This window comes from Engraulis encrasicolus, chromosome 8 (assembly GCF_034702125.1).
Source record: "Engraulis encrasicolus isolate BLACKSEA-1 chromosome 8, IST_EnEncr_1.0, whole genome shotgun sequence".
Taxonomy (NCBI): Eukaryota; Metazoa; Chordata; class Actinopteri; order Clupeiformes; family Engraulidae; genus Engraulis; species Engraulis encrasicolus.
This window is the reverse complement of record NC_085864.1, coordinates 20,954,079-20,974,062: the sequence shown is the minus strand read 5'-3', so window position 1 is coordinate 20,974,062 and position 19,984 is coordinate 20,954,079. Positions and strand designations below refer to the sequence as shown.

At 45.2% G+C, this 19,984-nt stretch overlaps 1 protein-coding gene across 1 annotated transcript in view; it reads left to right on the top strand.

Annotated features, from left to right (window-relative positions):
* Positions 1-18,227, top strand: part of lrrc75a (leucine rich repeat containing 75A) — a 39,472-nt gene extending 21,245 nt beyond the window's left edge. The window contains exon 4 of the mRNA XM_063205145.1: positions 14,884-18,227. Within this exon, the coding sequence (XP_063061215.1) occupies positions 14,884-15,778 (895 nt within the window). The 3' untranslated portion in view covers positions 15,779-18,227. The remainder of the gene's footprint in view (positions 1-14,883) is intronic.
* Positions 18,228-19,984: the final 1,757 nt, after the last annotated feature.

The following is a 19,984-nucleotide window of genomic DNA, read 5'->3' as shown; positions in this document are numbered from 1 at the left end:
CACCGGCGGCTGCTGTTTGTGTGGCATTTCACTGTCATTCACAGCGCTCTGCGCACTGTCACAGCGTATCCCACAGACCCAACCCAAGTGTCATTATTATTATTATTATTGGGCAGTCATGGGTAAGCAGTTAGGGCGTCAGACTTGTAGCCCAAAAGTTGCCGGTTCGACTCCCAACCCGCCAGGTTGGTGGGGGGAGTAATTAACCAATGCTCTCCCCCATCCATGACTGAGGTAGCCTGAGCATGGTACCATCCCACCGCACTGGGGCGCCATGGAGGGCTACCCCCCTTGCACGGGTGAGACATCAATGCAATTTCATTGTGTGCAGTGTGTAGTGTTCTCTTGTGTTCTGTGGAGTGCTGTATCACAATGACAATGGGAGTTGGAGTTGAAGTTTCCCAATTTGGCTTATCATGTGGTGCTAGTGTATGAGTACCCCAATTCTCTCTCTCTCTCTCTCTCTCTCTCTCTCTCTCTCTCTCTCTCTCTCTCTCTCTCTCTCTCCCCCCCCCCCCCCTCTCTCTCTCTCTCTCTCTCTCTCTCTCTCTCTCTCTCTCTCTCTGTCAGAATGAGAATTAAATAATTGTGTGGGAAATGGACATTATATTATACACGCACACTCCCAGTTTCTCTCTGCAGTGTTTTGTGTGTGGATATGCATAGGCATGTGTGACAGTGACAACCCACTGTATGGTGTGTGTGTGTATGTATCTGGATGAATGATTTGCAAATCAACGTGTGTGTGTGCGTGCGTGCGTGCGTGCGTGCGTGCGTGCGTGCGTGCGTGCGTGCGTGTCTGTGTCTGAGTCTGAGTCTGAGTCTGTGTGTCTGTGTGTGCGTGTGTTTGTTAGTGTTTTTGTGTCTGTGTCTATGTATACAGTAGCAAAAATATGCGGGCAATGAGTAGAATGCAAAGGCTATTTATAGCCAGACGAGGTAGCTAGCCTGTCAGTCTGCTGCATGAGCCGGGAGCTGAGAGCTTTGAGCCGGTTTCCGAGGTGCTGAATCCCCACGGCACCCGCCCCTGAAGCCCTCATGGCTGCAGTGAAGAATGTTGGGATCAGAACCCCCTTCATGTTCCAGAATGTTCTCCCTCTCATCTCCCCACATTCCTTCCATAGTCAGATTGTTTCCACCATGTAATCCAACGGGAATGTTTCAGGACACCATCGTTTCTGTTGTAACATTGCATGAACCTGGCTTGTTTTTGTTTGTTTTGTTTTTTTCTTCATCGTCTTCCAGCTGTTGTTTGTTATTCTCTTGTTATAGACCACGTGCCTGGTAATGGGTTTCAGTTTAAAGAGCATTTCTGTTTGCGCACATTTCAATTTATTCACTCCTCATCAGGAACAACAGGGTAGTTCTGGGAAAGCCATGCGGCAAGGCGAGAGCCTCTCACTTTGGTCCTTGTTGTACCACTCCCTGTATGTAACTGGCAACCAGGGCCGTAACCAGACATTTTCAAATGCCGAGGTCAAATGCTGCGTGCTGTACGGCACATTTCAGTGAAATTCTTAAGTTTGTTTTGATTAATCACTGCCTTGAGGATGAATGGGGATGGTGTATACAGACTGAATTTATCATTGTTGATTATATATATCGATTTTCATCATAGATACATTTTACATTACTGAAGAAAAATACAGAGGACATGACCTCTGTGTCCTCAATGGTAGTTACGGCCATGCTGGCAACCCCACGCTGATTTTGATTGGCTGTGAAACCTCCTGTCCCCAAGCAACATAAAAGGATCTAATAACGCATTAAGATGTTAACGCTGGACAGACATAATCAGCCCTAATCAATGTTAATGCATGACACACAGCAGGGCTCGGCTATGAAAGTACGTGCAATTCCTGCAAATAATTGTGTTTGCTCAGAGTGGTTGCGGTGGAGGTTTGCAAAGATCATCTCGGTCTCAGCTGGACGTTTTGCCATCTCTCGGCTGAAAAGCTGGAACCCCTGCAGATGCATCTCAAGAGGAAGCTTGACTGGAAATAATTTATGTGGCGAAATAATGATTTCAGTAGAAGTCTTTTATTTTTTTGCTCACATTTAGGAGTCTTGGCAATATATACACTGGACTATACACTGAGGATGCACACTTTTTTAAATGTAGTCTGTTTTGATCACATTCAGAGGTCTGATGTAATGGAGGCCAACTACCAGAGTGTGTCGTGAAACGTTACGTGAAACGCAAACCTCTCTCCAGAAGCCTCATACAGCATCGGTAGGGCTGAGCTATCAGACTGGTCCTTAAGCTCAGCGCTATCGTGCTGTGCCTCCCATACCCGAATCGATGCGTTGAGTAGGAGGTGGCGAGTTTGAGATCCCGAGGGGGCGGACTGTGCGGGAACACCTCAGTTACACTGACATAGTAGAAACAGCCCAGAAACAGTGTCATCAGGTCAGGGACAAGTCTATTTTTTTGCTCACGTTCAGGCGTCTTGGCCTTACACTGGACTATATACTGAGGCTAGACACTTTTTTAAATGTAGTCTGTTTTGCTCACATTCAGATGTGACTACATAGTGGTAGTGTCATCAGGTCTGGGACTACACTGTACACATGTGAAGGTTCCTTAAAGAACTCTCAGCTGTTTCACGAGTTAACGTTCTCCAAAGAACCCAGAGTTTCTATGAAGAACCCAACAAAATCACGAAAGAACCCCAAGGCTCTTCAGAGAGCTTCCGCAATGGCCACAGAAGGGTTTCTTAAAGAACATGTTGGGGTTTTTCAGTTTGCCACTGAAGAGGAACCTCTAGAATAGGGGTCACCAACCCATCGATTGCGATTGACTGGTCTATCGCGGAGGCTTTCCTGGTCGATCTTAGCCTGGGAACTCCCATACTGCCTTTAGTTCTACACAATCGTTTCGATCTGAAAGACAGTATGGCGAGGATGACTCATAACGTACAAGATCATGGGATCTGTGTCATAATGGCCAAGCATTCCGACCTTAACAGTTTCTCTGCCCATTCAGAGAGCAGGGCAGTGTGTCATAATAGCCAAGTATTCTCTCCCCATACGGAATTTACAATAGGCAACTACCCAGACCTAATCTCACTTGTGAATCTCACTGGTGTTAACCAGGCAAGGTCGATCTTGGGGCAGAAGGAAATAAATTGGATGACACTAGATGGGCTACAGAAATATTGAAAAAGCCTACACTGCAGTAGCCTAGCCTATCTGAATGACGTTCATATTTGTGTCTGTATTCTGTTACGATAGGATCACCACAGCTTTCCCCTCATGTTACAGGGTTATTTTCTCCTGCTGTGTTACACATCGTCTTTGAACGCCGTCACCACGGCGAGAGACTTGCGTACAATAGGCCAGTTGCAAGTGTGACCGCTGATGAAGCCAAAAGCATACAGTTTTCATCAAGAACGCGAGGAGGAATTCCTATTACTTTTCGTGAAAGAAAAGTGTGCGTTTGTTGTGCCAACAGCCACAGGCATTATCAAAGAGACACCTTTTGTCGAAACTCGAGAAGCCTTTTACAAACAGTGAGTCTGTTAAGACCATGTGCAATGCAGCCAAAAAACGATAGTTATTTTATTTTCGCGGACAATACATAATATCGCCAAAATAATGTTCTGACCTTATCTAAATTATTTGGCTATATATATATATTTATATAGAGAGATCTTAATCAGGGTCGTCTTATATTTGGCCAATACAGTTGCATACATGACTATGTTCAGTCATCATAGCCATGGCATTGACTCCCATAGCAGTACAATTACTTGTTTCTCGTATATAGATATTGATAATAATCTTATTAAACTAAAATAAGGCTAAATTGAAAGCCTCAGCGTGAAACAGTCTTGACTGGATTTTTATTTCTGTCAACGCTTCAAGAGGTAGATCTTGCTTGCCATCTAGGCATAGATTAGGGATCTCTGGCATAAAAAGGCTGGTGACCACCGCTATAGAATTTCTCTGAAGAACATTTTTAGAAAAGCTTTGGGTTTCTCCGGGCACCTACAGGTTCATGTGTTAATCTTAAGGGTTTCCCCACAATCTTTAGGGGTTCCCACAATGGGGTGTCATGGATAAGGAGTTAGGGCGTCAGACTTGTAGCCCAAAGGCTGCCAGTTCAAATCCTAACCCGCCAGGTTGGTATGGGGAGTGATTAACAAATGTCTGCTCTTATTTTTATTGTATTTTATGTTTTTCACCAGCCCAGGGACTGCAGATGGAAACTAGCTTCTAACCTATAATCTGGCGCAGGTCATCTCTTTACTTGTGTAATTAATGCACTTTGCACACGGTCCCTGACCAAATAAACAATAAACAGACGAGCTGCTCATATCAACAAGTCACCGGTTCCCATGTCATTAGGACTGAGGCCAGGGCCTCTAGGCTACAGGTTTATGACAGTGTCATAATTACAAGCTAGACATTAAGAATAACACGTATACTGATTGTCCTCAACATGACAGATGTTTTTTTTTTCAATATTACATCTGGTCACAATTCTGCAAAATTTTCACCTGTGACCAATTGGAGGCCCCTTGGCAGGTGGGGGCCCTTTGGTTGCAGCCCATAGCTAGCCTGTGAGTTAATCTGGCCCTGACTGCGGTTGCACCTCTCTCTCCATGGTGCACGTCCTCCTCGTCCCTCTTCCACTCACTGCCCCTTTGCCACTGATGACTAATTTTCATTAATCTGTTGTGGCACTCTCCTAGCGGAGGAGGTCATTAGGGAGGGTTGAGATTCGTTGAAGAGGTGGGCTGCCTGGCTTCTCCTCCAGCCTTTGTCTGTAAGCTTTTTTTTTTAGCAACCTCTGCTCACTCATTGGTACTCAAGGGGGCGGCGGGCTACTGAGCAGCAACAAACAGATACAGTACGCTCTGTTTACCTTTCTTGCTGGTCTGTGACAGAATGTAAAGCAGTTGCAATTGCAATTGTAAACATGCAATTGTATTGTTCATGCGAACCTTGAGTGGACAGTAGCAGCGTTTTTTTATTCAGCCCTTTCCAAGATCCTGGTCACTCTAATAGGGGCATGGTTTGATTTTTTAACATACTCAAAATATCATCCCAAAAGTTATTGCTGCATTGTAAGATATCTCCAGGTGTTGCATAAGCCTTTGAGATGATGTTTTGAGTATATTAAGATCTTTCTTAAAAATACATCAACTAACCATGCCCTGATTTGAATGGCCATCATCTCTGAAAGGGCTGAACAAAAGAAATGCTGTGTTGTTGTAATGGCTGCAATTCTCCATCAGTGTGCCACTGATGCTGACATATGAGGTGGAAACTACTCCATAGTCACTGGGGATTTCAAAGTGTAAAGTTACACGAGCGGTCTCACTTCCAACCACATATTGTTGAAGTCTTTTCTTTGATATTCTTAAACCTGAAATTGAAAGGTGTTTTACTTTGTTGCAATGCTCTGTATAATATGGATCGGGGTCAGTCAGTTAGTCAGTGTGGAGTTGGGGTTTTTATGTGCATATTTCGGCAGCTGTTATGCCTGAAGTGGTCCAAAGTCATTATTTCCTGAAAGCGTTGCAGGGAAAGGAAAAGGAAAGATGGGTTCACTCGAAGAGGACAAAGCGAATCTTCTACTGCACGTATCTTCTATACCACTGACGTGCCTCTGTTTTTGTAAATAATCAAATCATTATTTAATATTTGTCAACAAATCATTTGTTATTAATCAGATATAGCCATAGAGTGCGATTAAATCTTTCACAGGAAATGACCTCAGGAAAGAGCACAGATGACACAGCCTAAGGACAACGAGACAGGAAATGGGATGAAGTGGGCAGAGGTGGAATTATGACAATTGAATCCAACTTCTTTTCTCTCCATGTAAATATAATTGTATAATTGGAGTTAGCCTGGCATGCGTTATGCACCATTAATGCAGCCATGTCTGTGACAGAATTGTGAACATGTGGGTCCAGTCCACACAGAAAATGATTTGTCCATGTTAGCAACCACAGCGGTCATTGCTCATCATGAGTTTTTTTTAATTTAAAATGACACTAAGTGGTTAATGTGCACCATATCACCATAAGCGTCTAGTCTGAGGCGGTGTGTGTGTGTGTGTGTGTGTGTGTGTGTGTGTGTGTGTGTGTGTGTGTGTGTGTGTGTGTGTGTGTGTGTGTGTGTGTGTGTGTGTGTGTGTGTCTGTGAGCTGAATTGAAGTGAACCAGGTGTGTGTGTGTGTGTGTGTGTGTGTGTGTGTGTGTGTGTGTGTGTGTGTGTGTGTGTGTGTGTGTGTGTGTGTGTGTGTGTGTGTGTGTGTGTGTGTGTGTGTGTGTGAGCTGAAGTGAAGCATTTGACGTGTGTGTGCGCATGTGTGTGTGCACGTGCATGCTTGTGTGTGTCAGCGTGTGTGTGTGTGTGTGTGTGTGTGTGTGTGTGTGTGTGTGTGTGTGTGTGTGTGTGTGTGTGTGTGTGTGTGTGTGTGTGTGTGTGTGTGTGTGCACGTGTGCGGTTCCTGTCTGTCTGCTCCTGCTTGGCTGCGCTGGGATTTGGTTTCCTGTCTCAGTCCGCTGCTGCCTGCACAGCACAGCCCCATCTGCCTGACGGCGGGGTTGCCAGGGGTGACTGACTGTATGATTTCCAGCCCAATAAATGCTCAAAACAAAATGCCTGGACGCACTAATTTGAACTAAATTCTACTGAGGTCCATGGCCGGAAATCTGCAGAAAAAACCCACCCAATATACAGTATTGTTGTAGTTGTATATTGTTGGCCAAATCTGGCAACCTTAACTGACGAGTCGACTGCGCAACAGTAACTCGGGCCATTCGTGAAGTCTTTACGAGAAAAACAGAAAAAATCAACTTTATGCCTCGTGGTGCCTTTACGAATAGCCTCGTTTCTCGTGGTTGGGCGACGAAAGGGGGAACTGACAATTGGGGTAGTTTGGTTCTGGGGGGAAGAATAATGCGGACGAACGTCAACAATCAAGCGCGACTGAATGCTAACTGGAAACAACGGTAATCAAACATTTCAAACAAGTGATTTACGGTTAAGTTTAGAGTTAAGGTTAGGGTTAGGGTTAGGTTTAGGGTTAGGGTTAGGGTTAAGCTTACAGATAATGTTGGAGGAAGGGAGACATGGCATGAAGCTGACACAACGACAGCGCTCCCCTCCAGGAATGCACGCACGCTGCTGGGGTGGTCTCTCTCTCTCGCTCGCTCTCTCTCACCCACTCTCGACAACAGCGCGCGTTGCCCAAATACGAAAAACGAGGCTATATCGTAGCGGCACCACGAAGCATGTAGTTGATTTTTCCCGAGAATGGGCTCCACTGAGGCGAGAGGGAGGGAGAGAGAGAGAGAGAGAGAGAGAGAGAGAGAGAGAGAGAGAGAGAGAGAGAGAGAGAGAGAGAGAGAGAGAGAGATGCACCGTCAATATGAGGCTGGGGGACGTGACTGCTTGGCTCAGGTCTCTGGCAGCCTAGCCTGACGATTCGACTGAGGCAGGCAGGGGAGAGGGGGAGAGAGAGAGGGAGGGAGAGAGAGAGAGAGAGAGAGAGAGAGAGAGAGAGAGAGAGAGAGAAATATGCACTCTCAATATGAGCCTGGGGGAAGTAACTGCTAGACTCAGGTCTCTCTGTGCCAGAAGACTGACTGACTGACTGATTGGCACTGCTGATTGACGTTCTGAATCGAATATCCTGTCCATCATTACTCCGTGATTTCTTTAGGCTTTTTTCCCATCTGCATTTGTAAGCTCGCTGGTTTTAGGGAAACACAAATTGGCAGTCGATGTTTCTCTCTCTCTCTCTCTCTCTCTCTCTCTCTCTCTCTTTCTCTGTCTCTCTCTCTGTCTGTCTCTCTCTCTCTCTCTCTCTCTCTCTCTCTCTCTCTCTCTCTCTCTCTCTCTCTCTCTCTCTCTCTCTCTCTCTCTCTAGTATGTCTCTCTATCCCTTTTTGTGTGCGAGTGTGTTTAACTGAAATTGAAAATGATATTCTATCACTGAAGAGAGTGATGCAATATTGTGTTGAAATTGAAAACGTGTGTGTGTGAGTTTGTGGAAGGGATGGATGGATGGATGGATGAAGTAATATCATGAGGAGGGCGTGCGTGCGTGCGTGCTTGCGTGCGTGCTTGCGTGCGTGCGTGCTTGCGTGCGTGCGTGCGTTGATGCATGCGATGTTGTGAAGTCATTGGGAGGGTGTGTCGTTTTATTGCGAGGCTGTGATGGCGTCATCTCTGAGGCATGTCACAAGGTTCTCTCACGTGCACTCTCACTCTCACACACAGACACAAACACACACACACACACACACACACACACACACACACACACACACACACACGCTCACACACACACGCTCTCAACCCTCTGTCTCTGTCTGTCTCTGTCTCTCTTTCTCTCTCTCTCTGCACCCCAGTATTATCCTGCTGCTACAGCTCTCTCTCTCTCTCTCTCTCTGTCCCTCTCTCTCTCTCTGTCTCTCTGTCTGCCTCTCTCTCTCTCTCTGTCTGCCTCTCTCTCTCTCTCTCTCTCTCTCTCTCTCTCTCTCTCTCTCTCTCTCTCTGCACCCCCGTATTCTCTGGCTGCTACAGCTTTCTCTGTGTCTGCATGTCGTGCACCAAGGACTTCTGCTGTTTAGTCCTTTAATATCAGGTCCCCCCCTGCGCTTCTCTCTGTCCCTTCTCAGCTGCGTCTCTATGCTCTCTCTGTCTGAACTCCGATGGCAGGTCACAACCTGTGTGATTTGTTACCAACTGTGTGATCGATGCAGTCTGCGTGTTTGAATCAATGAATGGTTTTCTTTTTCTCTATCTCTTTCACACCTGCAGCTGCTGTATTCATCTACAGGCCTGATCGGTTTCATTTTGTTTTGTTCAGAGGATATTATGCTGCAATCATGGAGACATTATGTGTAGTCATAATACAGTACCTGGAAAAGGTACTTCACCCATCCTCTTCACCGCAGAGACAAACATGACAGGTGATGGGAGATTTGGGGGTTGGGGGAGGGGGGTGGTGGGAGAAAAGACACACTAACATACTGATATAGTACAACACACACACACACACACACACACACACACACACACACACACACACACACACACACACACACACACACACACACACACACACACACACACACACGTGTGAGAACAGACTTGCATTTGCATGTAGTGTCTCTCTCCTGCTGCATGAATGATAATTGATCTCGAGAGGAGAGCGAAAGAATACTTGTCAGTCAGTGCACCATAAAGGAGCTGCAAAAGGCACAGTTCTAGCAATGGAAATGATTGGACCACAATTAAAGAAGCAAAGGGTGAAAAATATGTGTGCTGTGTGAAAGGAAAGCATTACGTTGTGGTGTGGAAATGGCGGGCGGGGGGGGGGGGGGTAAACAAGAGATTCAAAGGTTTCATGCTAAAGTGTGTCATCCATGATCTTGGTTCATTACTGGGTGTTGTTAGTTACCCCGGTTTCCTGAAGAAGGGCCCGATGATTCACTGGAATTCAATAATGAGCTCAGAAGTGGGCTGCAAAAATAACACGGTTGTTCCTTGAATAACCCTCAGTTGCCATTGTGGGGGAACCCCTTAAAGCTATGTGTATACCAAGCACAACCTACACTACCTGAGTGAAGGAAGTCATTATTTTTCTATGGAGGGTCAGCGACTAAAGCGACCAAAGCAAATTCCCTTCCGAGAGGAAGCACCCCTGAACTGGTTGGCCAACAGTTCACTCACGTGTGTGTAGGTGCGTTGTCTCACACCCCTACACAAGTTTGCACAGCACCCCACTTCAGCTCCTTCTCCCCACCTGTCCCCCCACACCTCACACGTGATGTGCTAGTAGATCAAACTGGTGCGAGCTCATCGTTTCGTGCACATTTGTGGTCGACTTGAAATGCACAGTGTTTAATACCACCCACATCGTGGCAACAAGTTCTCGCTGACGTACTTCGTCAACGTTGATCGACGCAGACAAGGTCGAGTGCGCCTGCAGTTGCTTATATCTGTTGATGCTCGTTGCAAGAGGCTGCATACCACCTCTGCGATGATGCCACATCTTTGAACTGGTTGGCCAAAGGTTCATTGACATTTGTGTATATATGTTGTCCCACCACACCCCTAAAAAAAAAGTTTGCAATGTACCCCACTCACAACTCCTCCTCGCCACCTGTCCCCCACCATATGCTACGTACGTAGATAGTGTAAGCTGAACATCTTGTGAGGACTTTCTGTTCAACTTCACTTGGGTGTTGTTGTTAGGATGGGAAGTCTGCCATGACAGTGACTTCTCACTGATGTGGGGTAGACAGCCAACAATGATTCAATGATTTCATAGTCGAATGCAGCCAGTCACCCAGTGTTTCGGAGGTTGAGCCACACTGACAGTCCATCAGACAACCAAGCCACTCCCCATAGATACCGCATGATGTGCAATGCATTTGTCATCTGAGTTGGGTGAAGAATTTTGAAAAAAGAAAATGAAAGATACAAACTCAAGCACTACAAAGTAGCCATTAGCTGTCAACCAGCCAGAGAGGCAATGCTTACTGTCAAAACTAACATCCTTTTTCAGAAACACTTTCCTGTTGAACAACTTGCACGCACATACGCATGCACGCACGCACGCATGCACGCACGCACGCACACACGCACGCATGCAGACACACACGCGCGCACATGCACACAAACACAGACACAAACACACACACACACACACACACACACACACACACACACACACACGCACACACACACGCACACACACGCACACACACGGTGGGAGGGAGGAGGTGCACGCACGCTGTTTAGGTGAAACATGCACGCGCGCAAACCAATGATAAAAACTCAAGCACCACAAAGTGCCAATTACTGTAGCTGTCTGCCATCCAGAAAGGCTCTGATGTCTGATAAAAACAAAGCTTCCCTTTCCAGAAACACTCTCCTGTTAAACAACACAAGGGAGGGGCGGGTAGGGGGGCTGAAATGTGACTCCAAACAGCAGCCGATTATTCCCAAAGTGCACAGCAGCAAGCTCTCAAAGATCAGGCATCAGTCAGCTAAACTAGTGCTTCCCAACCTTTTTTGTCCTGTGTACCCCCGTAGAAACTTTTTCACATGATGAGTACCCCCTCGCCCTCATTCAGTCTCTGTTCCTCCATCCCAATGTGACTACACTCAATATATTTGTTATTATTACATTTTTCTGCGTACCCCTTGAGGTGTGCTCACGTACCCCTAGTGGTACACGTACCCCTGGTTGGGAAACACTGAGCTAAACAATCAGGTTATGGTGAAAAGACAAAACTGACAGCCTTTAGTTCGAGTGCCCAGTGTCCCACTGTAGACAGGATGCTTATTTGATTAAAAAACAATCGGCATATAAAATCAATCAGATCTGTACAATGCGCATCTTTAATGAGTACAACCATTTTCAATAAAATTCAATATTTCCCAAATGCGTGTGTATATCCATATTCAAGTAGAATATTTAATACAACACCTGTTGAGCTTATAATTGAAAAGAGAAGTTAAAAAGAAAGCGTGTTTCTTTTGGTGAAATTCAGCTTCTTAATGTTGGTTGCTTTCATGCAGCGCAAAGTCAGTCTTTAATAATATTTAATAGTTGACTGTAAGCATGGGACACTTGTCTTCAGGGTCGCCGCTAGGCATAAACAGAATAAGCACAGCGCTTAGGGCCTCAACCACTTCTCCCCCAAAATTCAGGGCCCCTACATTGAGATTGACTACCGTACATTGAGGGGGGCCTTCTGACCACTTATGCTTAGGGCCTCCAAAACTTTGGCATCGGCCCTGCTTGTCTTACCACATACTGTACTTGGTTCCCACCACAAATGCCTGACAGCATCTAAAACAAATGTTTACCCTGGTGTCATCAGACCACAGGACATGGGTCCAGCAATCCATATCCTTAGTCTGTCTGTCTCTGCTCTGTTGAGACCACGATGGTCAATGGATTATGTGTAGCACTTAAATGTTTAGTGCTATATTTGGGCTGTCAGTGAAGTAGTGGATACATAGCCCATAGTCATACTATACATAGACGCCTGTACTTAGTGAGGGGGATGTGAGCAAGCAGATGCCTCTCACTGCACAGATACACCATCACAGTTGAGTTTGAGGGGCGGGCGGCGAAATACAGCATCAGGAGTCGAAATTATTTAAAAAAAATGGCTATTTATTTGTAGGAAAATAAATGTGCACGTCGTGGGCAAACTGAACATGTACTCGCTATACTCGGGAGGAAAGGTTTGTCTGTTTGTAATGTGGCGAGGATGGATACTGTTGAGGGCATTGGTGAAAAGCAGACGGAAGGGAGACTGCCTCTCCACAATGCCTCTATATAGGCTTACAGTATGTCAATGTTTAATGTAATCCACCCCAAGGGCGCCAGAATGAGTTTAAAAGTGGTGATGCAGTTTTTTTCTTCATTCTTTATTTCTTTATATATATATAGGACAGTCGAAGTTGGTGACAGGAAGGGAATAGGACAGAGAGACAGGGGAGGATTGGGAAATGACCGCGGCCGGATTCGAACCAGGGTCCCCGTGGGTGGGCATGCAAGCCCAAATGTGGGGGGCTTAGCGCACTGCGCCACAGCACCCCCCATTCTTTATTTCTTAACAATAATACTGCTGCTGCACTCCACTCATTAGTCTAGAGTAAACGTTGAGGATGCCTCATTTAGGGAGCCCCAAAGTGGGGATGCAAATGCACCACTGCATCCATCCCCCCTTTCCGGCATCTGAGGCCCTCCCAGTCCATTCAAATGCAGCCTAATGGGTGACTGGAAGGGTCCTATGAGGGGTCATAGGAAGAGGTCCGGGAGGCCTAAGTCAATGCACTGGGGATCTCATCGGAGGCTTGAAGGACGTGGGATTTTGAGTCTAAGCCAATGGGAGAGTGTGGCCGCCATCGATATCCTGTCCTGTGCTCTGTTTTATTCATTTCCACTGGGCTGCTGGGCCTGTTTGTGTTTGAGTCTTTTTTCAGGAAAAAAGTCTTTTTTGAGTCTTTTTTCAGTGCGGTCAACTCCCAACTGTTTTTTTCAAGGTCTTCGGGTATGACCAAACAGCAAAGTTCATATTTAGTCGAAAAGCCGCACTCTCAGGAGTAATTCTTGTATTTCGTCTTGACGTTTCGTCTGTCTGTCATGCTAACCCACTAGAATAAAATACAAGAATTACACCCGATAGTGCGGCTTTTCTACTAAATATGCTGTTTGTGTTTGATCAGTGGTTCTCGAAGTGGAGTTCAGGGACCAAGGGGAGGGGGGTGGGGTGTGTGCATTGGCGGCGGCCGGGGTGGGAGGTGTTGTGGGTGGAGATTTTTACAATTTTTAAATAAAAAAATCACAATGTTACTACTGCAGCACAGCAGGTGTCAGTTCAGTTCAGTTTGGTTCTTTATTTCAGACCCAGGGGGGTCCATGTCACATACAGTATAAAATCATCACAACAGGCCCTGCCGCGGCCTAACGGTGGGGCACTCGTCTACTATGCGGCCGACCCGGATTCGATTCCTGGCCCCGGTCCTTTGCCAGCCCTACCCCGTCTCTCTGTCCCAACTCGCTTCCTATCTGTCCTTCACTATCCTCTTATAATAAAGGCTTGAAAAGCCCCCCAAAATACTTAAAAAGAACCCAAAACATCTCAACATAGTAAAAAAGAAAAAGAAAAAAAAACTGAAGAATAATAGAAGCAAAAAAAACCCAGATATTTTGAAGCAGGTCTGTGATATTTAGCAACAGCAATCCAATCTTACTCTGCATGTTATCCCCCTCTCATACCATTGGCTAACAGGGACTGCTGACAAATTACTGTATGTCAAGCTGTGAAAACCCTAGACGTACTGTATAGCAGATGCGAGTCTTGGAAAAAAGGCGATTCTTGGAAAAACTTGTTTCATTAGGACTCTCCAAACCAAAAAATAAAGTTTGAGAACCCCTGGAATGGATCATGGGGAAAGGGTGGAGGACGAGCAGGGTGAAGGCAAAGAGGGAGAGAGAGAGAGAGGGGTGAGATCATACTCACATGACCACCGCTGATTGTTTAAATATGGGCTCCAAATAGGCCTACAACTGGACTGCTGAAGCCCTTTTCTTTTTCTTTCAAACTGAAGTATTTAGGCTATCAACTGTTTATGAACAACAGTCTGTAATGACAGTGTACTTGTGTTGTTGTTTGGCCTACTTTCGCGACATCATTAAGAAACAATCTCATTGAGTACACTGGTTTTAAATGTTATTAGTAGTAGATGTTCGATTTAACTTTGAAATGTTAAGAAATGTGTGTGTCAAATGACTTCTTGCTTTCTTTCTGCCCTACTGCTTTCCATTTTTTCTTTGGAAAGTAAGGGGATGGGGGTGCAGCATTCAATACGAATACTCCAACATTTGGCTTATTCTGCCCTGCATTGTTTTACTTTTCCATTTGCACCTGGACCGCATTCAGGTCGGAGCCAATCTTAGCTTTTTATGGCATTAAATGCAGTGCAGCCTTTCTGTGGGAATTTACTGCCAAGTCAAATCTCCACGCTAGATTTACTTTTAGCCCGCAGACGCAGAGTGCCATATGTAAGGACTGTATTCTGATTCTGTATTTTTAGATGTGATTTTTGAATAGAATACTATAGAATATAGTGTTTTATTCACTGTAACAAGTATTACATTACATTACATTACACTTAGCTGACGCTTTGTACCCAAAGCGACTTACAGGTACTTAGGTACAGGTATTGGTTACAGTCCCTGGAGCAATTTGCGGTTAGGTGCCTTGCTCAAGGGCACTTCAGCCATGGATGAAGCTATTGGTACTGGGATGGGATTTGAACCTCCTCTTTATTATTTAATGTATCTCAATTATTTCTCTTCTCATTTTCTCATTTTCTTTTCCCCAGCCTGAAGTCTGTTCTGTCCGTCACCCCGACCAGCGGTGCCCTGGACCTGTCGGGCATCCCGCTGGGCGTGCGCGACATGGAGCGCCTGTGTGCCCACCTCCAGCGCCACGCCTCCCGCCTCTGCAGCCTGGAGCTGGGCTTCACGGAGCTGACGGACGACGCCTTCCTGCTGCTGCTGCCCACGCTGACCGCCCTGCCCCGCCTGGAGACGCTGGCGCTCAACGGCAACCGGCTGACGCGCGCCATCCTCAAGGAGCTGACGGAGGCGCTGAAGGACCCCGACAGCTTCCCCAGCGTCACCTGGATTGACCTGGGCAACAACGTGGACATCTTCTCCCTGCCGCAACCCCTGCTGGTCAGCCTGCGCAAGCGCTGCCCCAAGCAGGGCAACCTGCCCACCATCCTGGAGTTCGGGGAGAGCCAGGCCAGCGAGGCGCCCGAGCGTAGGACGGGCTTGGACGAGGAGGACGACGAGGGAGACGACACCAACCGGACAGAGAGCACGGGCGAGCTGCGGTCGGAGGCGGAGGGCGAGATGGACGGCGAGACGGAGATCGAGGAGATGGTCGAGGAGTTGCTGGACTTCGACAGAGCGGTGCAGGGCAAGGAGGACGAGAGCGAGAGCATGTGGACCATGGAGGAGCCAAAGATGCGGAGGAGACAGTCGACTCGGAAGGAGGAGCAGGAGCAAGAGGAGGAGGAGGAGGAGGAGGAGGAGCGGGAGAAAGCCAACAGGGGAAAGCAGCCAGTGAGGGCAGAGGCGGAGGACGACACCCAGAGTCGCTCTTCAAACATGTCCTGCTCCAGCCCCTCCCACAATTCCTCTGCAGCCTTTGACCTTCCGAGAGAGGAAAGTGGAGGTAGCACCGCGCAAAGTTCTGACTGTCCCACTTGAAAGGGTCACTAGTACTCCAGTATATTGTCACTTCTATTATGTGCCACCATTCCCTGTGATGGGTGTATTGTTTGTCTCGTCGAGAGAGATCGAGAGAGAGACAGCTAGCCAGACAGACAGAGACAGACAGAATCTGCAGACTCTGCTATCTCCACTTTGTGGGTGTCTTGGTTTGCATGGTGAGTTCTGATTCAGTACTCAATAGAGCAATCAACAACTAAATAATGGTATGACAAAAAAAAGTTTATAACTTCATTACCCCTTACCATATAGTCTCATGTCTAAGCGCAGTAATGCAATCCGAACCACTCATTAAATATAAAAGATTATATTTTACAGTGAACCGCGGTGTGTTTTTAAAAAGTATCATTCAGGTGTGAGGTCTCCCCTTTACCCTGTCCAGGTGGGGACATGTTCCTATGTGCCTGTACCATTGCTACCTTGCTGGCGAACCAATTATGTGGAGTTGTCGGTAAAATGAGACAGAGACAGAGAGCACGAGAGCTACAGAAATGTCTTCATTCCTCTAATTCGCTGTCTTTGAATCTATGCACCACCAAGCAGAATGGAAATAGCCAGCACTTCCCTCCCCCAGCACAGTGTTTCTGCCGCCCCGTACTTCCTAATCAAGAGGGCTGGACTGGCCATCTAGCATAGCAGGGCATTTCCAGTTGGGCACCCGCTCCCTCGTGGGCCCCTTTTTTCAGAGATATAAAAATATGTATATATGTGTATATTTTTTTTACATTTCTGAAAATATTAGTCTAGGAGGGTGCGGGGCCTACTGGTGAGTCAGATCTGCGCCGCTAATTATGAGGGGCCCCTTTAAGCCAAATGTGCCCGGGCCCTATTTTTCCCCCAGTCCGGTACTTCCTAATCAATACAGCCTTGAGGTTATTCAGCTGGACAGCAGGCAGATGTGCTGAGAGCAGCTTTAATGAAGTGCTACCATTTAGATGAGGGCAAGAAACGCACACACACACACACACACACACACACACACACACACACACACACACACACACACACACACACACACACACACACACACACACACACACACACACACACACACACACACACACACACTGAAAAAGACCAGAGTAATGAGAAAGAATGTCCAACTTAAACGTTTTAAAACTGTAAAAAAAAACCTGGGGATTTTGTACACCAAAGAGACTACCCTTGCTCGCTTTTCAAAGAGGCATACAGACTATGTACAGTATACTATATTAAGCAGAGACATGCTACTCTACCCTCCCTTTATTAAAGCCGAGCAACTTCTCTCAAATATGTATACACTTCATTCCAAGGAATATATACTAAAATAGAAATGAACTTGTATTGAAAAAAAACACCTTTCAAATGTATACAGTTATGATGGAAGTGTGAGCAATGACTTTTGGAGGGAATCTGCTTATGACATATATCTGTCCCTTGCCAATTAGATGCTGCTATCGCTGTTTGCTTAGAAGGATGCATAGCTATCCAAATATTATTGTGAGTAGTTGTACGCTTCCGAGGCAGTGCACTGTAGGATTTTCAAAACATCCCCTTTAATTAGAACCCTTTATCCTTAAAGGTAAAGTATGTAATGTTTGTAGTTTGTTTTTGAAATGTATGCGGCCAATTCACAGTGTTCTTCTTTTTATTAGTATTTTCTAAGTCATAAACTAATCTTTACTGTTTTGACCAAAGCTTTGCAGCCAAAACCACCCACCCAACCATGATTGGATATTAAAATTGGAGGACACGGAACAGATTTTTCTTTTCATGTATGAAAAGTGTAAATTTACAGGTCAAACGAATACCAGAAAATTATACTGATCGATGATATTCATGATAAAGAAACCATGTGTGATAAGGCAGCATAATTTCTGGAAATAAACTAGTAAATTATATACTCTACTGTTGAAATTGAAAATATGAGTACCCTGTGTGCACTTTCTTGAAACAATGTTCTTGTTCTCAGGTGCTCTTATCACAGAGGAACACTTTCATCTTTCAAAGTCAAAGTGTACTTTATCTCAGAGAAAGATGCGGTTCTTCAGCCTCATTTTGTGTATTCACCATTTAATTTGTAATTTTTCAGTGAATTTCTATGATGCCAGACATATTGTAGCAAAGTGGCCATGCACTCACTGATAATAATGTTTGCACCATGTGTATATAGCCTTGTAGGTCTTTATAGACCTCACAGCATAATACAGTAGGTTGTTTTTGATGACAAAGAAAACATTACAAAACAATTACAAATGTGATGGGACCTAATATCTGATGCATATGTTAAACCTGTACATTTTTGTTTAGAATCCTCAAATAAATGAAGAAAAATGTAAAAAGAACTAAGCTATTCTTTAACAGCCGTGTGTATCTGAATAAATGTAACATTTATTATGTGTTACTGATTTTACTTTGTGTCTCCTGTTTTAAAAAAATATTTTTTTCAGACCACGTTTTATTTATTTAGTTCCTTTTTGAATGTTATGCATTGAAATGTGTTACTTCAATCAGTGATAAAGCGTCTTCACAGCTTTGCTTTACTCACTATTGATGATCATTGAATATTATCATCAGATTTGCTAGGGGAATATTCTGTCAACAAGTCCACGGGTCGTCATTTTCCCCTTAACAAACTATGCATTATCACTCCTCTGTAAAATACCTGTGGATATCAGTCGAACGTGTCACATTTTGGCCATATACAAAAAATGTATTTGTAGTTTAACAGCAACTCATGTCTGAGTTAGTTTTAATGTTCGTTGTTAGGCTGTCTTTTCTTTTGTAAGCTGTGTAAATCACGTGCCATGCTTCTTGGTTCTATGTCATTGGTCGGAGAGCCCATTAGTCCAAAGTCTCATTTGTCTGACTATGCACAGTAGAGAGATGCAAGTAACTGGCTGAGCATAACGTTGGTAAATTGAGAGCGTGGGTGGGATTCTCCTTGTGCGGCGTGCACAAAGGGGGGACTCCAGATGAGGGACGAGCAGCACAGCGTGACACAAATGTAACGGAAAACCATTTTTAGGAAATAGATGAAACTCTAATGGGATGTCGGACCAATGGGATTGTCTGACTAATGGGCTGACTGACCAATGGGCTGACCCCATGCTTCCCGTCCGCTTCCTCTGTGCTGGTCAAGTGATGAGGTCTGTTTGAGAAGCCAGTTGTTCAAAATAAAGAACTGCATTACAAATGTGTGGCCTCTGGACAAAAAGAATGAATGTCATGTCATATAATATAATGAAAAAAAAAAGATGGTTTATATTGACTGTTTTTGTTTAGGGTCAGAGTGAATTGAGGCCTATGAAGCTAACCAGCTAATAAATAAATGAACCAGTTGACTATCTCTAGTCTATATAACTTTGGATGGGACAAACAGTCAGTGGTATCTGTCTTTCTACCATTCTTTTGTTTACATTTATGTTAGGGCTATTTATAGCCTATGCGGGATATTAGGTCTCTTTGATATTAGGCCAAGTGGATGGGAGGGTGGAGTACAAAGAGCCAAGGGGATAAGATGGCCCATACTGTACCATGCATGTTTTTAGGAAATCAATTTCTGGTCACTAGGGGCGTCTAGATATATAGGCCAGCAATGGTGAAGAATCTTTTTAAAAGTCCTGGTTCCGGTTCGTGATGCGGATCACCACCAAAATGTAATCACTTGTTCCTTGCGTCATTACTAACAACTCCACAAAGTTTCATCCAAATCAGTTGATGAGTTTTTGAGTTATCCTGCTGACAGAATCTTTTAAAAAGTCCTGGTTCCGGTTCGTGATCCGAATCACCACCAGAATTTAATCACTTGTTGGGTCATTATCAACAACTCCACAAAGTTTCGTCCAAATCTGGTGATTAGTTCTTAAGTTATGCTGCTGACAAACAAACAGACAAACCAACGCGACCGAAAACATTACCTCCTTGGCGGAGGTAATAACATTCAGTCACATGATGTCTGAATTGGGGACTTGACAATCTGTTGGCCTATATAACTGCTAATGAAAAGGTTATTGATCTGCCTAACCCAGAGGTGTCAAACATATAAGGCCCAGGGGCCAGATGCAGACCGCCATATGGTTTAATCTGGCCCCAGACTTGAAGAGAATCATTGACTAGCATGTGATTGCAATAGCAGAAGCAGGCTGTGATTGCAATAGCTGTAGCAGAAATCTGGGATCTTTCCCAATTACGTTATTGGTCCAG